This window comes from Danio rerio, chromosome 17 (genome assembly GCF_049306965.1).
Source record: "Danio rerio strain Tuebingen ecotype United States chromosome 17, GRCz12tu, whole genome shotgun sequence".
In the NCBI taxonomy this organism is placed as follows: domain Eukaryota; kingdom Metazoa; phylum Chordata; class Actinopteri; order Cypriniformes; family Danionidae; genus Danio; species Danio rerio.
The window spans coordinates 33,297,211-33,308,551 of record NC_133192.1 but is presented as its reverse complement, the minus strand read 5'-3'; the positions used below and the strand labels follow the sequence as shown (position 1 = coordinate 33,308,551).

The following is an 11,341-nucleotide window of genomic DNA, read 5'->3' as shown; positions in this document are numbered from 1 at the left end:
TTATATTTAGTGAAAAACCTTGGTAATCTATTTTATGGGAAAAGATCGAGGTCAGAAATAACATTTCAATGTGATTATTACTTTTGCACATTTTCAAGGCAACATTTGCACCCTGGTATTTATTTCCAGAACTATAAAATTATGAAATAATTTTCCCCACTTATTAGGTGAATCTGCAGTGTTTTATTTCAAATACTGCATTATTTCTTAACAACTTACTGTACTTAATTTTTATCAGTAACAAGAAACTCTATAAAGATAAAAAAATAGTTGATTCTTGCTCTTTATGTTGTGTTGATGCTTATTTATTTCAATTAGTAACTGCAGTCAAGTCTTATTTTCTTTCTTTCACAACTTAAATTGCTCTTTAAGGGAAGCAATTTAAACACATATTCTATTGACATGTAATAATATCTGTTGACAGCATATCAGTGCATAAATGAAAATAAATTACTTATAAACATTCTAATTGGTATTTGATACCAATTTTTAATTGGGCAATGGAGCTAATTTGGAGAAGATACTGCTCATTTTTTGTGTTAAATATGGACTTAGTTTTATTTCAGATGCTCTGCCAATCGCCGTACGACTGCTGCTGCAATTCTTCTGTAGGCCTCGGCCTGCAAAACATACATGTTATTTTAGATCAGCTGTAAAACACTTTTCTTACTTGCATTTATTGAAAACTCCGAAAAATGTAAACCAGTTGCTTGGTTTAATAACACATTCAAATACATATTATAATGATTCTGTTATTAATAATATGACTTTTTTTTTTGTTTTTTTTAATGTTTTTGTCATAAAGAACATTTACAAGTGTATGTTTGAAAATGTTTTTAGATGATTTCAGTAATAAGACTCCCAGTGTCTTAGAAGCCATTCAGCCTCTCATTCCCCACAGAGAGCACCCATATGATAGACATTTATTCTGGATTCTGATTCGTATCTCTATACAGGTTAAATGTGAAATATCATTAGTTTTGGGTACATCTAACAGCAATTTTAGATCTCAATCATCTGTTATTTGCTCTAAAGCAAACAGATTTGACTACAATATAATTAAAACAAAACAAAATACACTGCAAAGAGTAAATATACAACTTTTACATTTCCTATTTTATCAGTACATGCTACGCAGGTGGAATTCGAACTAGGTTTACAGACATTTTTACACTAAATGTTTGGACCTAATGACCCTGACGAAAACTACCAATGATGGGAAAGGATGAAATGCAGGAGTCCAACATAAGCCACTTACCTCTGGACTATCTGGGGATGACACAACCACAGGCTGCCCCATGTCTGATGTCTCTCTGATGTTTAGATGAAGAGGAATGTCTCCTGAAATGACAAGACAGAAATTAGCAGAAGTCTCACGGAATTAACAAAAGGTAGTTAGTTACATATAATATAGTTAAGTAGATGTCACAGTGTTTGTTAAATATGCTCAAACAATCAGTTATAAAGTAATAATTATCATAAAATGGCCTTACCAAGCAACTCAACACCAAGGGTTTGAGCCAACTCTTTAGCCCCATCTGAGCCAAAAATGTGAGTCTGATGATTACATTTGGGACACTGGAAAACACTCATGTTTTGAACAAGACCCAGCACCTGAAACAGTCATTTTTTGTCAAAAGTTTTTAAAGACGTTCTATGCAAGTTTTTGACTCTTCTAAATCCTAAAAATACCAAAATATATTTGCAGATATTTCAGAAACATGCTAAGTGAACATACTTGTTTATCTGAAAAACAATGCTAAAGTCAGTTACTCTCCTTTAAAAATCTGTGTTCCATGTCTAGATGTCTGTCTTTTTTTGGTCTGTGTAACTCCACCCACTGCCAGTTTACCCAATTATATTTTAGCACCCCACATTGCCTTGGAGCCCTCAATGTATGTGAGCGTGGTCAATATGCAACCTCCGGAGGACAGTAGCAGCCTCCGAAATGAGCAGATTTAGAGTTATAAAAATCCACATGAGGTGGTTTTTTATTCTGCAAACGATTTAAATATTACAAATGTATACATTAAATGATTAGCTTACAGTGTGAGGCTTCATCTTCAGACATGCTTGTAATCTGTTGGTGTTGTCAATCTGGCAACCTGCTTGTGCGTCATGTCAGAATAAAGGGGCCAGTTGAAAAAAAGCCCTCTCCAATGTTTTAAATTTGGGCCGCAATCCTACATACTGCATCATAACAATAACCAAGTTTATTATTTATTTACTAAAATAAGTATGACATTCATAGGCTCATCTCCAACAGAAGTGCAGTGAGTCTCGCAGAACCACAGATACATTAAAAGTGATCCAATCAAATCCATCAAACACTTTTCAGCTCGACCTATCATGAGAGTTGTGGATTTTGATTACACACACACACACACACACACACACATATATATATATATATATATATATATATAAGTATGACATTATATAAATTATATATATATAGAGGGTATTTACGGTTGAAGTCCAAACTAAAAATCAAAAACTTGCAAATCAAAGAAACAAAGGGTAAAACAAAAAGGAACATTTACAGTGCTTTGACAAGATGGACAAATTTGATTTATCGTCTGTAAATTCAAGTTAAACTCCACTCCAATGTTTTCCACAAGTGTTAGCTCATACTGTCAATGCTCATGTAAAATTGTAAAATATTAAAATAATAAGAACGTTTTGGATTTTGATCCCAGATTTTGATATTCTTCTTACTTTTCTTCTAAGTTGGAGGTGGAAACATAAATACAGAAGAAAGCACTGTACCGGAACGTTAACTTTTCGGAACATCTCAGCACCTCTTCTTGCATCCATAAGGGCAATATCTTGTGGCGTTGACACTATTACAGCCCCTGAGAGATCAAATGAACATCAGTTAAGCATGAATTATACAAACTTTGACATTTGGCAAATAAATCTGTCAAGAAATGCTTACATCAAAGGTTCTTAACTATGAGTGTAGCTGCCTGTAACCCTAATCAAACACACCTGTACAGTGCAATCTATAGGTCTTTTGTATTACTATAACCTTATTTACACATACGGACCCTTCCAGAATTCTAGAAACACCATAAAATGTATTCCAACACGTTTCCAGAATTAACATTACCAATAAATTTCTGGAATTTTGCTGTATTTGAATAGCATATTTTTTAAAATCTACTTTTAAAGTTGTTCTTGTTACATTATGTCAATGTATTGTTATAACTGTGTGAAAGAGTTTATAGAGTCTATTTAGAGTAAGAGTAGAGTATATATGAATTTAGAAATTACTAAGATTACAAAATGGCAAATGTAGCATGACCATATTAATTATATACTATATAAAATATGCATTTTTAGTAGTTGTAAAGCTATTTTTTTTTTAATTCAGAATATTTTATACTCAAGAGAGAAGCTTATGCTACATATGAAGGTTGAGAATTTTTAACTCTTATTGTCTATAGAAATATTGTAATTTTGGCTGTAAAATAACATTATTAAATTTCTTTAATCATTTTGGCAAAAAAAAAACATGATGAAAATAAACAGAATGCAGTTCAATGACCCTTTAACTCAAGTTATAAAAGTAATAAATATCCCTGTAATGTTATTTCCTCAATGCAAGAGTGTGAATGCAAATATCATATAGATTTTAACTAACAGAGCAACAAACAAGAAGTTAATATTAAGTAATTTACATTTTAGACACAGATTTACTTTCTTTTTGTTTGTTTATTCACCAATGAAGATAGTCCTATACAAAACCAGAGCAGAACATTTTGGACAACACTACTGTGATTTATTTTTGAACTAGCGGTGTCAGTCATTGACTCAATGATCTATTCAAAAAGACAGCTGTTTAATTTCTAAATGGAGCAGAGGTTTTGAATAGAATAGATAATTATTTTTTCCATGACAGGCCTAAATTAGCTGAGGTAAACACACACACACCAAAGTAATGTTTAATTATTCTTACAGAAAAAAATATATATATAGGTAGATAAAGAATTATAATAAATAAATATTATAAAGAATTAAAATAAATGTATAATAAACAATATTAATGCCTCAAATTGTCTCCCCTGATACAAGAAATGATAATGATAATTCGAATCAGAAACATCTATCAATCTGCGTTGATACTGACTTGACATTACATAAAATAGTTTTTTCACATTTTATTAGATGCTAAGAAAACATGAGACAGACAACAAATCAGCCATATCATTGGTTTACCTGCTATAGGAATATTTTGAGTAATCGAAAGCTGAACATCGCCAGTTCCAGGCGGCATATCAATCACAAGGTAATCTAAATTCCCCCAGTCTACCTGCATGGAAAAAGTCATTACATTAGTGAAAGGAACAATGAGTTTGAGTAAATTTGATCTTTTTTTAGTTTACAGAAAATAACAGTTTAGCAAGCTAGTAGAATGATTCCTGCACAGTAATTCAAGATATGCCAATGAATAGAAATTACACTTCCTTGAAGAAATCTATTTGTCCTAGACAAAGACAACGGGGAATAGTAATGTATTTGACAAACAGCAATTTCCAATTCTAAACCACACACCTGTCTAATAAGTTTCTCTATAGCTGACATCACCATCAGACCCCTCCACACAATAGGTGCAACGTCTTCTACCAGAAAGCCAATTGACATGCTGTAGAGGACAGGAAGGCAAACATTAAGAAATCGTTTAAATACATTGTATGATGGGGGAAATATATTCTACTGTTACAAAAATGTAAGGTGAGTGAATTTTATGGGGGATTTTTTTTAGCAAAGAAATACTGAATTGATCAAAATTGATGTTTAAGGTATTTATGTTACAAAAAATTTACTGATAATGTTCTTTTGAATTTTATGTACAAAGGAAAATCCTGAAAAAGTGAATAACAGTGTCCACAAATAATAAAGCGCCACAACTGTTTTCATCACTGCAAATAATTAAAAGAAATGTTTCTTCACCAAATCAACATATTAGAAGGATTTCTGGATAATCATGCGACATTGAAGACAAGATTAATGGCTAATGAAAATGTAGCTTAGACTGTTACAGGTATTAATTGGTATAAAAAAAATATTCAAATTGAGCAAATACTTATCTTTTAACACCTGTTTCACAAAATAAACTTTTTACCGCAATTTATCAAAGACATTTGGCTGTGGATACCATTGAAGTTGTCTCCAAATGTTGAACAGTTCTGTATTTTAAAAAGCAGTATTACATTACAACAATTATTCAGTCACATACTTACCAAGGAATTCCAAAATTTACAAGTGGTCTCATTAAGTTTTCTGAATAAAAATGAGAGAGAGAGAGAGAGAGAGAGAGAGAGAGAGAGAGAGAGAAAGAGAGAGAGAGAGAGAGAGAGCAGATGTTATTGACTGACAAGTTTTATAGTTCCTTCAAGATTTTGTAAGTCCAGTGGTTTTTTAGAATTAAAAAAATAAAGCCAACTGTTATGAGAAAAGCTGTCAAAATATCTGTAATTTTACGCTGCAAACATTATCATAAATGTCTCTGCAAAATCCTGGAGGGACTGTTGAGATATGTTATGTTTAAATAAAAAACTATGTGGCCTAAATACTCACTTTCTGTTAACTCAGGATTTCCTTTAAGGTTCATTAACTTGGGAACTGAGGGACCAAAGACATCAGCATCTAGAAGGCCCACCAATTTACTCTACATTCAAAAATCATATTAAAAAAGACTTGATTAAAGGCAAATTAGTTAAAACAAGTGCAATAACTGTGTTGTTTCAATAGTGTATGTCTTTAACATGGATAAAATTGGGTTATCTGAATTTTACCTGCTCGTTAGCCATAAGTCCAAGAGCAAGATTCACTGTGGAGACATTTAACTAAATCAGTGTTTCCAAGAATTATTGGCAGCAGACCATAAAGCATAAAAAACTGCAGTCTGTGAATGCAAAAACAACCAACCTGCCGTTGTGGACTTTCCCACCCCTCCTTTCCCTGATGCAACAACAATGACCTCTTTGACTCCAGCTATGGGCTTCTGTTTGGGCAAACCACGTGCCATGTGTTGCTTTTGTCTCTCCTGTAGTGCTCGATCACCAGCACCTGAAGTCTAAACAGAAAATCAGAGAACATGTGTCAGTACTACTCTAGACTTCGATGTAGTATGGGTTTATGCATGTTTGTGAAATACAGTAATCAACATTTGAAGTGGATCAACACCTTTTATCAAAGTTGTCCTAAAAAAGAACACTCTTTCTTGTCTTAAGACAGTTTTGAAAATCTTTTTTGATCCACTTCAAAATGTGACAGGCTCACACTGCAGGCAAATGTGTCTCAAATCAGATTTTTTTGCCCAAATGTGACTCAGATCTGTTTTTGTTGTGACAGTGTGTGAACAGCACAATCCGCATGGAATCTGATGTTTTCACTTTCATATGTAGTATTATTAAATCAGACACGGATTTGATGTTTTGCAATGTGACCGCATGGTAACGATTATGTAGGAATTTATGTCACTTTTACATAATCTGTGATAAACAAGCGTCATCATTCTGTGCTGCAAACATCATCCACGCCTCAGCAGCAAAGTAGAATAACACACAGGGCTATAACTTTAACACAAAATGTTGATTGTTTATTAAAAAAAAAAAAACTGGCATTTGTTAATCAATCATTACCCATTAACCTTTGAAAAATATTTTGTGCAGTTATATTTAAAATAAAAAGGTATATCCATAGTCCATAGAAATTGCATATGTCAAATTAATAAAACACATAGGACTATACAAAATAGCTTTATTTCCTTTAAATAATTAATACATTAAAAGAACCAGATATGACAGACTATTTACATTTACATTTAGTAATTTAGCAGACGCTTTTATGATATAAAAATTATATGAATATAAAAATAAACAAACTCCGCCTTCATAATTCACTGACTTATTTTAAGTTTCAAATGCTAAAATACACATTAGTAGTAGCAGAACAACCCTTTACAGTTCATAAAATACAGGATGATTTTCTGTCAACAGGGCTATAATCATATTAAACCTAATCTGACAATTTTGCACATGCGGGTCTGTTTAGGACAATGATCTGTTCACACTGGATTCTGGCCACATTTATAACAACAGTGTGAACATTTATATTTATATTTATATTTATATTTATATTTATTTCTGGCCACATTTATAACAACAGTGTGAAAAAAATCAGATCTGAGAAAAATCTGCTTTAAGCACTATAAGCCTCGCAGTGTAAAAGTGACCTAATGTATATTATGACCAATACAAATAACAACACCCTAGACTAAATATTAACAAAGAAGGCTGTGTAATAATAAAATAAATTAAGTTTAGCCAATTTGTTTACTCATTTAATAAAATGCTCTGTGAAACAGATGGTCGTGGTTGAACATTTTCCCCATTCTTGTCAGTTGTCACCCAGTCTCTTACAATGTTACATATCAATGGGTACATACTTCAAAATATGCTGCCAATAATTGTGGCATAAATAAATTCAACAAATATATTGGTTTTTGATGAGACTGTGCTGTGTTTTGTAATTTTATAACGATTTTAAGCAAAGGCATTTTCCCACAGCCTTATTTGCTCATATTTAGCAATAGGTCCAAATGACTGGAGGGCTCTAGTATAATGTAATAATCACTCTATTTCTCAGATTTACTTACCTTGTGACGAAAATTATATGCATTTTGATGTGCTGGACTCGATCTGCTAGGCAGCAGCGGTGTGCCTATAACATTTGGGGAAAACGTACATATTTGCCAAACCTTTTTGTAGCTGGTGAGTAGTTTAACCATAGTTTAAAGCTTCGGCGATTAACTTAAATCACGAGAAAGGCAAAGGCGACGCTCTGATTTCCATGTGACATTCGTTTTATGGGCTTAATTTTCGGTTACTATGTTACAATTTACATAAAAATACGCCATGAAATACAGCGAATGTTATTCAAAATATTAAGTGACATGAGCTGTTGTTGGAGTTCGTCGCTCTGTCGCCTGTTGATGACGTTCAGTGTTTGGATTATGATTGTCAAACGGAAACGGAACAATCCAGTAGTTCCATAGTTCATCTTAGTGAAGTTCATTCATTATACACATTTATCATTTCTATTATTCGGCAATACATTGATCACATTAGTTTAAATTGGCTATTTTTGGTTTATATCGTGGCAATGTCGGAAAAAACGGATAGCGGCATGAAAGCGCGTGTGGTTCTCCAGCAGTGTCTGCATGCACGACTTCAGGTCAAACCTCCAGATGAGGAGAGTGAAGCTGAATGGGTTGAGGTATTGAAAAGATAATAAGATCACATATTAAATAATACATATTGTGTCCATTTATGACCGGTGTGTTTTTTATTCAGGTTAATAGAGGAATGGTTATCTACATCTGCTTTTTCAAAGGTGCAACTGAAGATTTAATCCCCAAAATGGGTATGGGTTTCCTCTTCTCACACTTGCAATAAAGCATACTGTATCCATTTCCACGTTTTTTTTATTTCTGTTTTGGTTGTATCTTCCTCTAAAGCTCATTAAAGTGTTTATTTTGCTAGTGTACTTTGTTATTATGCAGAAGCTAATGGTCAGGCTTTAATTGAAGATTACCAATAAAAAATCTTTTTTTTCAGTGGATTAACTTGCATTGATTAATTGCTCAGCTAAAGAATAAAAATAAAAAATTCAATCCACAGTGATCTAAAGTGTATACAATAAAACATGTTTAATAAACAGGGACAATGATGCCATTGTTCATTTCTTATTTAATTTATCAAATATTAAAAGGCAACTTATTAGAACCCCCCCCCCCCCTTCACACACACACACACACAGAGCCACACATTAGCCCCTCTTTGATTTATTTATTTTTTTTTAAATATTTCCCAAATGTTGTTTAACAGAGCAAGGAATTTTTCACAATGTGTCTGATAATATTTTGTTTTTCTGCAGAAAGTCTTATTTGTTTTATTTCGCCTAGAATAAAAGCAGTTTTAAAGTTTTTAAAAACTATTTTAAGGTCAAAATTATTAGCCCCTTGAAGCTTTATTTTTTTCCGATAGTCTACAGAACAAACCATCATACAATAACTTGCCTATTACCCTAACCTGCCTAGTTAACCTAGTTAAGCCTTTAAATGTCAATTTAAGCTGTTTAGAAGTGTCTTGAAAAATATGTAGTTGCATATTTTTTACTGTCATCATGGCAAAGATAAAATAAACCAGTTATTAGAAATTAGCTATTAAAACTATTATGTTTAGAAATGTGTTGAAAAAAATCTGCTCTCCGTTAAACAGAAATTGCGTAAAAAATGAAACTGCGAGCAAATAATTCAGGAGGGCTAATAATTCTGACTTCATCTGTACATCGAGTAAGATCTTGATATACGGCTGTTTTCTCCCTCACAGTAAACACGCTGCTGAACGTGAAGCTTTGTGAGACAGAATCAGGAAAGTTCACCTCAGTTCTTCAGCTACCTGGCAGTGTTCTCATTGTACCACAAGCCACACTCGGAGGAAAACCGAAGGGACGAGGGATGCAGTACCACGGCAATATTGGGAAAGATGAAGGATTGAAGCTCTATGAAACCTTTGTGTCTCTCTGTCAAAGTGAGCTCTCGTCCTGCAAAAACAGTGACATTCTTACAGAGGTCAAGCATGGAACGTATGGAAACAGACAAGTCCTGAAGCTGGATACAAATGGACCTTATACACATCTAATGGAATTTTAAGAATGATACATTTTCAGTTGTTTGTAAATCAGTAATATATTGGTGGATAAGGGACATGAGTTGATTTACTTAATTCAGAAGTATGAAAGACGGTTAATTCATGTTTATATTTGCACTCCTAAATAAAAATATATGCAAGGCATGTGTCTGTTACTATGTTTTACACAATCCTTTTCAGAAGTCAGGTCAGTTTAAATTTGCTGTTAAGGCTATGGTATAATGACCGTGTATAATTATTTACTAGAATACAAACAGTAAATGAGTTTTTTTGTGATTTTTGGGGAAATTATTTGGTGCAGCCATTGACAATATGTGAATTAAACAGATGGAGAGATGGAAGAAAAGCTTTGGGCCTTCAGTGAAATATAGTGAATGATCTGTCCTGCACCCGACTGGTAATGGTTTTATTTTCCAACATGATAATGACATCTGTAATGACACACTGATCATGTGAAGTCATATTTGAAGTGTGAGAAAAAAACAACCACGAACAAACCAGACTATTATAGAGGCAGTTTGATATTTTTCCGAACATCGATAAAGATAAAACAAAAGATATAAGCTAAAATAACTATAGAAGTTATAAGTTTGCTATAACAACAACATATTCAAAAGATTTTTGCATCTGGAGAAGTCCTGCAAATCAAAAACAAACAGCTGAACAAGTTGTGTAGCCTTTAAATATTTCTTATTTTGAACCACTACTTTAATGCTGCTTTATTTTACTACTTTATTTTACAGAGTTCTCATTAGTCACGCATGTAAGTAGAATAATAAGTAAATTATGCCTAATTACATGTAGTGTAGTAATCCTAACAAGTAGGTAAATACTGTTATTAAGTACCTATAATGTACAATAGCCTATACACACAATTACACTGTAACAAAGACACAGCAGCCTTGTGTAAACGAAATTAGACCCATAAACTTTTCTATCTTTCCATTTTTAATCAACAAAACAAAAAACTAACAAAAAAATCAATGTTTTAATTTTTTTTTTAAATAACAAAAACAAGCGTGTATGTTTTTCTCATACAACGAAATCACTTTACATTTCTTAACAAGAATAGAACAAACGAGAAAAAAGAAATTAAATAAAAAAAAACAGGAGAGGGTGAATTATTAAATAACATATATTACACACATTTTTCCAATTTTAGTTAGTAACGACTAACGAGTTATTAAATGCACTTTTACCACAGAAAATGCATATATACAAAAGTTTTTATGCAAAAATTTTAAAAAAGGACCACATATTAACTGCTTTAATTGCTTTTCGATTTTTTGACTTTTTATAGTACCATTAAGAGAGGTTTGCTTTTGGCAAACTTGGATTTATGTACAGTTGAAGTCAGAATTATTAGCCCCCCTTTGATTTTTTTTTCTTTTTTTAATATTTCCCAAATTATATTTAGCAGAGCAATGTTCACAGTATGTCTAATAATATTTTTTCTTCTGGAGAAAGTCTTATTTGTTTTATTTTGGCTAGAATAAAAGCAGTTTTTATTCACTTTATTATAGAAAAACGTTATTATAGATGAGTTATTAAAACTATTATATGTAGAAATGTGTTGAAAAAGTCATCTCTCCGTTAACAGAATTTTTGGAAAATATAAA

At 32.3% G+C, this 11,341-nt stretch overlaps 2 protein-coding genes across 2 annotated transcripts; one reads left to right on the top strand and one right to left on the bottom strand.

Annotated features, from left to right (window-relative positions):
• Positions 1-289: 289 nt before the first annotated feature.
• On the bottom strand, positions 290-8,007 carry nubpl (nucleotide binding protein-like). Its single transcript, NM_001002442.1, is given in 11 exon segments — positions 290-620; positions 1,259-1,341; positions 1,494-1,614; positions 2,770-2,855; positions 4,222-4,315; positions 4,558-4,648; positions 5,247-5,286; positions 5,584-5,674; positions 5,802-5,836; positions 5,935-6,082; positions 7,667-8,007. Coding segments are annotated over 11 exon segments (984 nt in total). The 5' UTR covers positions 7,799-8,007; the 3' UTR covers positions 290-557.
• On the top strand, positions 7,982-9,866 carry dtd2 (D-aminoacyl-tRNA deacylase 2). The gene is given in 3 exon segments (NM_001004011.3): positions 7,982-8,286; positions 8,364-8,433; positions 9,402-9,866. Coding segments are annotated over 3 exon segments (507 nt in total). The 5' UTR covers positions 7,982-8,172; the 3' UTR covers positions 9,725-9,866.
• The last annotated feature ends 1,475 nt before the right edge of the window (positions 9,867-11,341 follow it).